Below are 12236 nucleotides of genomic sequence, written 5' to 3'. Positions count from 1 at the left end.
AGAAAAAGGAAAAGAGAGAAGGACCGGGCTAAGCTAAGTAGTGCACTGGAACAAGCCTTTGGACAGCAGGGAGGCCTGAGGAGCAGCTGACCTGGAAACAGCCTTCCTCCTCACGCATGGGGAGTCTGCCTTGGTCCCTCCTTACCTCTCACTGTTCTGGGGCCGCCACACACAGCGGTGCTACAAATCAACTGTAGAAACCGTCACTACTGATCTCATTTACTCAAATGAATGCAGGCACGGCTCTTGTTAGAAATGCAGTATGGTGTAGGAACATGAATGGACTACAGTCTTCCTCATTAGGTAGCACTGAGTTGACATCGTCAGCGTTCACACATTACAGATACTGCATATGACTAGTCGGACATCATGGGGACATGGAGAGATTTACTCTTTTTGTTCAACTTATCTCTCTGTAGGTTGTAAAACATGGGTGCATCATAACATAAATAGGTAAAGGAGGGTGTTATTCTATACTTTTCACCAAATTCCAATAAAAGAAAGAAAGTCCGTCAATATATTCAGCCTCATTTGTTGCATTAAAGTCCAAAAAGAATAATAGTAGCAAAAGAAGAGTAAGAAGTGCATTTGGGGTTAAATGTCGGTGGAGCCAGGGATCGAACCACCAAATCTTCTGATCAAAAGACAACCCCCTCTTACACTGAGCCACAGATGCCCACTCTGGTCTAAATTTACCAACTCAATCTCTCTCCACCTACATCATATTTTGAGTGAAATTCACTTGCCAAAACGGAAAGAAAACTGACTAGGCATGGGACGATATAAAGATTTCATGTCACGATTATGTTGGCCAAAATAATTGCATTTCATTATATTATCCCAATATTCATATACAAAATATGTACTTCGAAAATCCGGCTCTATTTTTCAATTCAGACAGCTTTTTCAAGTCACTCATGGGGTTATATTCACGATTATTAAAGACAATATATCAAAAACAACTTCTTGTGAGTGTTTTTTTTCCATAATAAAGTACTACATATGGTTGCCTTCGTCTTTATTTTCTATAGATATTGAGGATTTGTCTGCATTAATTCTTATGGCCAAGATAATATGAGAATGTGACAGCTCTATCATGTTACCCAGTGCGTATTACTCTTGTGTTTTCTCACAAGAGATTCATAAGACAGGGCCTTTAAATCTGTGTTTTATACTGTCACACTGGGGGGAACTTCTGACTGAAACCTGGAAGATTTAGTGCTGGAAGTCAGGGTTAAATATAGCTAAAATGGCAAATCTAGGACAGTTGGCCATAAAACCTCTGGTGATCAGAAAGAGAGAGAAGGATTTAATGTGGATGAGGAGGAGGAGGAGGAAGAGGAGGAATGAGTGGGTGAGACATGATGGCGGAAGACTGAAATAGAGAGAGAGCAGTGAGGAAGACAGAGTCTGGTGATAGAAAAAGCAACAACTGTAATAATCATATATCTGTGTATAATTCACTAATTGTATTTCTAGATCTTCAATAGACTAATTACACTGAACATCTTTCGTCACTGGACACTTTAATCTATTTATCATTGCTAGATCGATGGACAGGTGAGAGATGGAACCTTTCAAGGCCGCCTCACCTAGTGTCACATCCTGGTATGGGCACAAAAAAAAGCATGTCAATATTAGTTCAGCAAACAGCATCTGTTCTGATATTGTTGGACATGTCTTTGTTCAGCCACCAGCTTGTTCCCCTGGGCAAGGTGCTCTCCACAGTGCACACATCTATCTTTCCACAACTGCCTGAGTGAACATGGCGACCAGAATAGTTGAAATCCCCACTCAGGCTGTTGGATTATATAATAATCCATAATAATAGAATAAAAGTATATATGGATGGATGCATTCATGGATCAATTAATGTATACAAATTGAAGCATGACAAAGTAAACAAACCCTACTGGGAAAGAGAGGGTGAGGTGGGGGCAGCCAACCCGTCCTCCCTCCCATCTCATGACACCGACACTTGGTCAGTGCCCCTCGGCGTCTGATACCGACACACCGAGGACCTCATTTGCTTCTTAATGCGACATCTCTCAACCTATTTAACTAACTCCAATGTAAACCCATCGGCGCCATTATAATCAAAGCAACTGAAGTAGTATAAAGTGATGGTGGGGATGATGGCAGATGGTTCACACAAACACAGGACTTTCAACCAGAAGACAGCCGTTTGTGTCCGGTGTGAATGTAAAAGCCAATGTTGAGTAATTTGGTCACGTCAGTCACGCAAGTCGTCAGTCAAGTTAACTCCAAGGAGGCTCTTCTCCTAAACCCGGTTTATAGAGGGGCACGTAGAGCAGCATAGTTTGAAGCGGAGGACCACTGACCAAGCGTCGGTGTGTGACAAGTTGGGAGGGAGAACGTGTTAAAACAGCAAATGAGATGAGAGGCAAACACCATTGCCAAGAACAGCACTGGTTTTCCAAATCAAAGCCTTCCTGCTATGCTCTGTGTGTGTGTGTGTGTGTGTGTGTGTGTGTGTGTGTGTGTGTGATCTGCTCCCCCACTGCTCTTAGTGAACCCCTGCCAAAAACAGCTCGACTGTCAAACACACCAGACTTTTGTCACGTATTGTGTTTCCACATCCTCATATCTCAGATATGGTGATGACGTGAAGGGACCTGCCAAACTAAATCTCATGGCTGCTTCAGCGTCTGTTTTGCAACTTTTGCATCATGACAGCAGGACGAGCAGCGATCCGAATTGTCCTCGCTGATCATCACAGAGTTTAAAAGGAGGTTTTTAGAGGCTTCCGTTTGTTCGTAATTATGTCTGACACTGTACGATGGTACGTCTGGTTCTTGGGGCTGATAGCTGCTTGACACACTTCTATAATCTTATGGTAATCCAAAGATCCTCATCAGCGGGTGAAAACCTACAAATCTAATGTGTGAATGTAATAAATAAACAATAAATTAAAAAAAACAAATTGATCAAGCATCTTTACATACATATTTTTCTATTTGAATGATAATTAAATCCCTGACATCACTCTGTTCCGTTTCTATTAAGTCCGAAGACGAAGTAGTAGAATTGTTTTTGTAATCTAATACTATATGTATGATAAAAAAAAAAGATTACATATGGGATTAATAATTAGCTGGGTATTTGTTTAAGGGTTGTACCTGACGACTCCTGATGTGTTCCTGAGGACGGTGGCGGCGAAGCTCTGGGTGACGCCCACCAGACTGGTCCCGTCCACCTCCACGATCTGGTCGTTCACCTTGATCCTGTCGCACAAACACGGACGAAAGCATCAGTCAACACTTTGTGCAACAACAACTTTGAGTTCCATTAACCGGTGAGTGAGTTTGAGTTCCCGATGTGTGTGTACATGTGAGCTGAAGTAATCCGGATATGGCCCATACACAAAGTCCCCGACTAGTCTTCAAAAGTACATTACGACTTATGCAGCAAAACTACTACAAGACGCACAAGGGACAAACGAACTGGCCTGCAGATTCACATTATTTTCCAAATAACAAGAATGTCAGAGTTTCTCGCGGTCACAAATCTCCACTGCGATAGCTCCAGACTGTTGGCCGACCAAGAGACAGAAGAGATGAGGCTCAAAACCAACTGGGAGGGCTAACGAAGTCGCGGAGGTCAGGGAGCCTTTCGCTCTGAGCTACACCACAGCCGGAAATTCATCTCTGGAAACGATGAGAGGTCCGCTAAGTTCATGATCTGAAATAAAACTCCTGATGATCCACTATTCATGATGGAGGAGAAGAGAAAAAGAAGAGACGTCCTTGCTAAATATTCCATTTAAACCCACTTGGAAATCTGCATAAAATCCAGACTGAGGATTATTCCGAATAATTGCTTCGCCATATGAATAAAACAATAACTATCTCTCATTATTCTTTAAGAAAACGTTGTTCTAATAATTTACTGCTTGAACACATGCATCATTTGCTTCTACAACAAACCCACTGTAGAGGTCCTGCTTTGATTTGGTCCAAGTCATAACAGCATGCAAATATGTATGACTTCAATCTCTTCAATGTGGTTGAATGTAGACAATTTAATTACACTTTAATCTAGTCCAATTAGCACATTTTTATGATTATAAAATGGTCAAATCAAACCAAACTAACTAGACTGGAGCCTAATCACTCTCAGGGTAATTGAGAGGATAATGAGTTGGTGTTTCACAAGTTTTATTCAGTTCTACAGAGATCAATTAGCGTGCACCAAAGAAATGCTGCCTCATGGACAATTTCTAAACATATGGAGTTCATTCAAACAAGCTGACTCTACAGTATTTTGTGTAAATGTTTATGAATGCTGGAATCTGAGCACCACTGACCGATGAAAGCCTAAGAACTCAATCCTTCTTAGTTGGCATCATGGAACAACAATTGAAGGGCCTAATAAAAAAAGTAAAAGGTTGCATTTCTTCGGGACATGTATTGTTGAAAGAGTACAGTGAATGATCCTGCCTTCAACTTCAGGGACTCACAAGACAGCGATCAATCAACGGGTGGTCAAAGTGGCAGAGGCTGAGAATGGGTTCAGCTCCCAACTCCACACCGTTTACTTACTGCAAACCTCTGCAAAGTGGAGTTTTTGAACAAATTGCCTGCAAAGTCAAAATCTATATTAAGCAATGTCCTCTAATGGTTACATCAGCAACTGCAGTTAATAATGTCCTTTCTGCTCCTTTCTCAGTCTGTCACAAGAGTCAGCCGCTGCAGAGCGGGGTTTAATACAACCGAGACACCCAACATATCAACCAGAGCTGTCATGCGGCTGTAGAGACGCGTCGGCTAGACAGGTCGACACAGAGTCGGCAGCTCGGACACTTTTCTGACCTCCACGGCATTTAATGTGTCAATTTGGCTTTCGGTGGCCGAGTCTGGTTGACATACAGCAGCTGAGCACAAAGCGACTGGAAAACAAATAAAAACAAATTGACAACAAAGTAAGATTCATACGAATATAAGAAAACGCACACACATAGGATCATCTGCGCCAGACAATACAGCGTGTGTGTTTGTGTGTGCGTGTGTGTGTGTGTGTGTGTGTGTGTGTGTGCCTCAGACCATTAAGTTTGACTCAGCAAGAGACAGAGCGAGCAATCCCTACAGCTGGAAAGGGTAATGATGGAAAGAAATAAAAAATTCTGGCTTGTGACTCCTCCCCTAAATGTGTGTGTGAGATAGCACTTAGAGAGCAAATTAATGTGCACAGGCTATCTAGTAATTATTACGTATACCTTGAGTCTTTGGTTTATTTCTCTGATATTGTGATGAAGGTTTATTGTGAAATCCATCACGGAGACACAGGCAAAGCTGCAGATTCACAACAAAGGATGATTCTGTTTCCACAAGGGCCATTATCATGCAATGTGATGTTTGAACACTGCTCTAAACTAACCTACACTATTAAAACACAAGATAAAAAGAGGAAGTATTCCTCCTCCATCTCCTGCTCTTTGTTTGTTGAAAGGTCAGCAGCAAATGGGATCAAAGTTTAAACTGGCCAAACTAAACCTTTTGTCTTTTGTTAGACGACATATGAGATGGAGAGATAGTAACCCTTCAACATCTGCACAATGGATTAGGGATATGTTGTATTCTATCAAGTTGGAGGTATAGTATCGCTACGGTAACATTACTTAAGCCATGTTGATGCTTTAGATTCTGATGAATTTACAGCTGAGTAAAGTCATTGGTATATTCAGTATGTGTATAACTAGAAGCGTAGGAAATAGGATTTGGAAAGGCCCCTGATTTGTTCTACTTCCTTCCTGTGCTTGTTCTAAGCATGTCAGTGCCCTAGATGAAAGGCTGTACTGCTCGAGACCCCCAACAATCTATCAATATGTATCTATTTTCTTTCTTTAACTATGATTATCTTATATTATTTGTATATTGATGTGTATTTTTTCTATTTTTCTATTGTTTTCTCAGTCAGTCTGACTGGTGAACTACACCCCTATCTGTTATACATTGTAAAATACAATACACACTGTTTTTAATACCACATATATATATATATATATATATATATATATATATACATACATACAAGTCCACAACTGTTTCATCTGACCACTTTTTTTGTTTCGTTATAAAAACCAGTTGAAGGACACAACAATGTTCATACACAAGAGTCCTACTGTACAAGGCGAGTGTCCATTCTAATCCAAATATATAAAAAGTGTGCATGTTTATGTATTTAGTAATGTTTTAAAACATATATTCTATTAATAGATTATTTGTGGATAGGTGAGGTGATCCAAATAGGACAATGTGGGGAGAGAAGAAGGAGTATGACACAACAAAGGTCTCTGAAACCAACCGAGAGACATTGCAGATGTATCGTCCGAACCATAAAGCCATCAGGACACCCATAAATTAATGTCATCGTGCCAAAAAAATTTCAAGACTCTTTTGATTTTGAGTCTGTAAGAATAATTGACACAACATAAAAACACATTGAAAAGATTGTGGAGGACAGTAACATTAAAACTTTGTTCAGTTCAAATAAATGAGAAAAAGGATCAAATATGCAGGCTCAGAATTGAACCTGAGCTTTAGCAAAGCCTTCCTCTGATCTCACAGAGGGAAATGAGACTTAACAGAGTGCAACTGTCATCTTGGAACAACTTCTCTCACTTTTGAACAAGATATCTTTTCCTCACTCGATACTTCTCTCCCCCGTCTCTCTGCTCGCTACATATTAACTAATCTCACTCTCATGTGTTCCTAAAAATGGCAGCCCCGCCTGCTACATGAGAGAAAGAATTAATCCCCAAAGGAAACGCACCTACGCAAACAGCCCCAGTGCACCAGGTTTCCCAGTGTGTAGTTTACAGTGCATATTGCTCTCATACTGCACGGATTGGAAGTGCCTATCAGTCTTTTAATCTGTTTATAGGGAACCTGAACCACACACACATACACTAATAGGTAGAAGCTGGCGGTTTAGAGGCAAATAACCACAGCTCGCCTGCTGGGGAGCAGTCATCTCCTCTGCTGCTGGCAGAGTGCTTACTCTGCACTGTTCACACTTTATGGTGCACAAATACACACAAACGCATACACTCTTCTCTCCCTCGCAACAACAACAACACACATCATCGAGGGCCACAGATAGAGACACACTCAATGTGGAAGTCTCCACAAAACAGACTCTCATTTTTTTTTTACAGACTAACTTTTGCAAACTTGCACAGAAAACATGAAATATAATACACTAATGCAATGCGTCTGTCTGTCTCTCACACACATACACACACACACACACACACACAGTCCACACATCCCAGACTGTGCCTCTCCCAATAAGTCTAATCCTAACCCCTGCTGCTAAATCTGACAGGAACAGAGTGTGACTGTGCGTGTGAGAGGGAAAGAAGGTGCTGGGAAAGTGGAAACAAAACCGCTGATTAATTGATGTGTGCATTTTTATACAATAGGTGTTAGGTGCAACTTTGGTCACATGGGAGCTTTCCTGCCGTTCTAATCTGCTTTGTGCCTCCCCAGACTCACCTATCATCGCTCAGTGATATGTGTGACGTCCAATAGTAAAGCAGATCTCACCTGGCGTCTCTCTCAGCGGCTCCGCCCTCGATGACGGTCTTGACGAAGATACCCAGTTTCTCCAGTCCTGCGTCAGCGCCGACACCCATCCCGATGATACTGATCCCCAGGCCATCTTCATCTAGGAACATAACACACCACATAGTTAACGTGTGTATGTTTGAGTCTCAATCAGTGTGTGACGGCTTAAAAGCTTCTATTTCCTAACTTTCTAATAAGCTTGGATCAAACCCAAAATGGCTCAAAGTAAACTGATGTCAGGTAAGAGTGAGGGACACAAGGAAAACTGGATAGATGAGTTCACTCAACAGAAGAACATTTGATGTATTAATGGAGAAGAGGAGGAGGAGTTTACTATCGGCAAGTTCACATGAATGGGAAATGTGCTGGATGGGAAGTTCCCTCACAGTGTAGCGTTCAACAGTCTCCATCCTGCATTAATTATTCATGAGTTGTTAGGGTTACGTAACAGCTAGTGGATGGGGATATCTTATGATGCAAAGCAATTGTATTTCAGGTCATTGGTGATATTGAATTTCAACACAGAAAAACCTCAACAGGAAAAAACAAGTGAAGAGGCTCATGCTTTGGAGTTAGAAGAAGCTGTACATGACAATATATTGAATGAACTAATCAGATTTGTAGTGAACTTCTGCATTGAAACAGGATGGTTTTTCAAATAAGAAGCCTCATTGTTAATGGTTGGCCTAGAAATTCAAAACATTCATTCATAATGAGGGAGATTTGATGAAGAAATACTGAAGAAATTGATGAGGAAACAACCCGTATAGAAAGACAAAAAAAGAAATATCACTCCTTTTGATAAAAAAAGACGTGACATCCTGTATGTGGGTGGTTCTGTCTACTGGGTAAAATGGGTAACTGACAGGATCCACCTCCTCATTGTACGATGTTCTTAGATTTTTTCACCCACCTTTCTCCAGCTCCACGGGAAAGAGCTCCAGTTTCTCCACCCTCTTCTCCAGCTCGTACTCTGCGGAGGAGGCCACAGGATCCACCTCTTCGTTACGACGGTCATAGTCCTCGTTGGAGTAGGTGTGGAACACCTGCAGAGGGAGCACAAGGAGTTAAAGAACATGGGCACACAATGTCAAATGAAAATGTCTCTGCGTGGGACTAATAACGGATAATCTTATCTTATCAAATAGAGCGGTTGGGTTACATTACAGAGTAATATAGTTCCACCACCTCAACAGCATGATGCTGGATGTTTTATAAGGTTTTATGAAGCAACTATTGTACCTACAAATATGACAAAACACTTATATTCTTTGGCGATAAAAGTGATTAATGCTCCTTACTTAGCAAGTTAATGAATGGCTGTAAGTAAGCACAAGCTTTTGTATTCCCAAACATTGCATCATCTGCACAACACAGCTGACAAACCTTTGGTAAATAAAGGCCCTTATAAAAAAGCCTCAGCTACAACCACACAATCAGCACATAGCACATCAGAAACATAGTGTGGCGATGGAAGATAGGGAGGCCTTTCTCCTCCTCTAAGCAGTGTGGTCCTCGCAGGAGCCTCTCCGCACACCAAGAGTCGGCCGTCACTTCTCATCTCATCCCGGCCAAGCGCTCCCGCTGCTCTCTGCAACGAAGAGGAGGGGGAGAGCCGTGCACAAGCAGACTCGAAAGTGCATGCTGTCTGTAGTGCGGCGTTCTGCAGAATGCTGGCGCCAAATAAAGGGGTGCAAGGGTATGCAAAGTGTCTTTGCAGCTAGTCTGTTTCTCCCTGACACCCACCTGCACACACCCACACTGATTTCGGGTGCTAATATTTAAATCTGAGAAACTAAAGCCACTTTGTGCTGTCTCCTATAAGTAAGGTTTTCGGGATATCACACATTTAGCTTAATGACGTCAACCAATCAAGTTATTCACAACGCTGCATGAGCACAGAGCTTTACCACAACCAGCCGGCTGCACTGCCACCGATCGAGTCAGTCACTGCCTATTTCAGTGCCCTGACCTCTTTGAATTGGGTGAAAGAGGAATATCTCAATAGAGAGATCAATAAGGGGTTTTGTCACATCACATCTATTGATCTGGCCTGTAGCCTGATTTATGTTGGTCAATACGCAATGCTGGCTTCTGTCATCAACATTTTAGGAATGTTGGAACCATAAAAGTTCCAAACATGCATGAATATCGTTGGTCAAGATATTTGTGTGTTTAGTCAAACGTTGTTTATGCTGGAGGGGATGTGGCATGTGTTTGACTAAAATAAATCACATGATAAAGACACACCAAAGTACAGTGAATAAATAAATGGCACTCTGTTTAAGAGACACTGTGCTGGTTGTATGCACAGCTTGGGCACATTGATGTAGCGGGATGCTGCCAGGGTTGGTTTTTTATTCTTTCCCCTGTGTGAGCATGCGGGAGCTCTATGGGTTCTCCATGACCCTGTCATCAATCATTCAGTGTGATCAACAGCCCTGCATTATTAATGCTTGCATATACACACACACACACACACACACACACACACACACACACACACACACACACACACACACACACACACACACACACACTAAAGAAATATAAAATAAAATATATAGGCACAGACCCTCAGCAATAAGTAAGAGACACACACACACACTCATAATAAATACCACTGCACAAACACACTGCTGACGAATGCTAACACCAGCACTGTCCTGTACGTGATGCTACCATTAAGTACACTCTAATGGCCTCTCTCAGCCACTGTGTGCTCTCTACAAACACATTAGCATGTGGCCAGTCACTTGAGAGAGCCAGAGAGCAAGAGAGAGGTCACGGAGAGTGAGGAGAGATGATAGTCAAGAGAGAAAGAGAGAGAGAGAGAGAGAGAGAGAGAGAGAGAAAGGGGGGGATAGGAATAGGTAGTGAAAGAGAAACAAAGGGACAGACCACACCGTCAAATGGAAAGCATTCACCCACAAGATAAAGAAACCTGCCGGTTGTCAAGCCAGGTTCAGTTAATTTGGTGCATATTGAGGCACCCAAAGGAAAATATATGAAGGTCAACCAGAGCAGACCGATTATGAGTCAAGCTAAGTTTCTTCTCTTCGATTAGACGAATAATCTTCATGTTCTGTGACAAGAACTGGATTTTGTTCGGCCAAAAAAAAAAACCTTTTGAGGAAAGATAAGGAAAAGACAGAAAGAGAATAAGTGAGAGAGTACAGTAATGTGTGCGACTTTGTTTGACCTTGACAGTATGGCAGGAGACTGCTGCCTGCTGCTTGTTTTACTATAGTGAGCGGAAAGATGGCCAGAGTTCAGGACTAGGCCTGCAGCTGAAAACCACAAGTCTGACAGCTGGGGAACAGGCAGTTATGACTGCAGCTAAGCACACATGTATAAAGGCTGTACTCAAATTAAATTGACATTCAAATTGCCACACGATTATATGTATATGTGCTGGCTGCATGGCTCTAGGCATGGTACAGTATTGCCAAATATATTCACAACTAATGACATTCCCATCAGCCTCGACTAATTTGTTTTGTGCTAATTAGTAATTGCTAGTATGCGATTACACTAAAAAGGGATGGTATACATGGTAAAGATTAAACCTGCAAAACTCAACATGCTTGGATTGTCATAGTCAACATGCTAATATGAACATTGAAAGCAACTCACACAGCTGGTAGCGTCGGTTACTCGTTGTGTTTTTAAGTCCAGTTTGCTTTGATACGGTTATTATCGGCCTTGACAGGAATTACATTTTAAGGCCGACAAAACCCAACACTGGAAAATTAATCTTGACAGCCGCACCAAACTTAATATGACGCATATCAATGCGTTGACTCACATAATCCAATAAACAGATCTCTGGGAACAGCAATGTCAGAGCATTTCACCCTTATCTGCATTAATGTGTGAAATCTATATCCTCATGTCAAACGCCAACAAATGTCCATTGTCAAGTACAGTTGGTGTATGCTGAGGCAGGTCATGATGCTCAACTGAAATTCAGTTTTTATTGAAGAAGCAACCACTGAATATTGTATGATGATGGGCCATCTCCCCATGTGGTGCCTACCTGGCATTGGAATAGTCTTAGGAAGGATTAAACACAACACACAACCATTTACATGTAAATATATTCCTCTCGACTATCTGCAATTTCTTTCAAGCTGAATTCACCACTTTGGATGAAGAAAGTTTGTGTCAACAAAAAGTCAAGTTTTTTTAATTGCCTTCTTTGAAATAGCTGGCCATATATATTTAAAACCCTGCAAGAGTTTTAAATAGTTTTCTGGACTCTGAAAGGTAATAGCACTGAATACATCATGCGGGCTAATCCTTAATATAAAACGTCTGTTCATAATATCCTTTTAAGATGATAGTAAATGCAAAACGTATTTCCTTGTAATATCACCTCTTGTCCACCCACAGACAAATACAAGCACACCTCTTTCTCTGAGATCTAACATTCACACAGTTAACTGGCATTGACTACCTCTCCTGTCTCGCTGTTTGCCAATCTTAACAATTTAAACCAATATCTCTTCTCTTCTTCAGCTTATCCTCGTCTCTAATCCATACAACACACTGACTAATGCCGCCGACACCCAACACACTGACACATGTACATGTTGCCAGTCATGAAAAACCCTTTACAATGGAGATACTGAGACTCATCAGTTC

The 12236-nt window shown here is 41.5% G+C and overlaps 1 protein-coding gene across 1 annotated transcript in view; it reads right to left on the bottom strand.

Annotated features, from left to right (window-relative positions):
- Nucleotides 1-12236, bottom strand: part of ppp1r9a (protein phosphatase 1, regulatory subunit 9A) — a 48345-nt gene that overhangs the window by 21867 nt on the left and 14242 nt on the right. The window contains 3 exon segments of the mRNA XM_034545468.1: nt 3141-3245; nt 7569-7689; nt 8503-8635. Of these exon segments, the coding sequence (XP_034401359.1) occupies nt 3141-3245; nt 7569-7689; nt 8503-8635 (359 nt within the window).

Source organism: Cyclopterus lumpus, chromosome 11 (assembly GCF_009769545.1).
Source record: "Cyclopterus lumpus isolate fCycLum1 chromosome 11, fCycLum1.pri, whole genome shotgun sequence".
NCBI lineage: Eukaryota > Metazoa > Chordata > Actinopteri > Perciformes > Cyclopteridae > Cyclopterus > Cyclopterus lumpus.
Note: the sequence above shows the minus strand (reverse complement) of the source record. Positions and strands in the feature narration are given on the sequence as shown.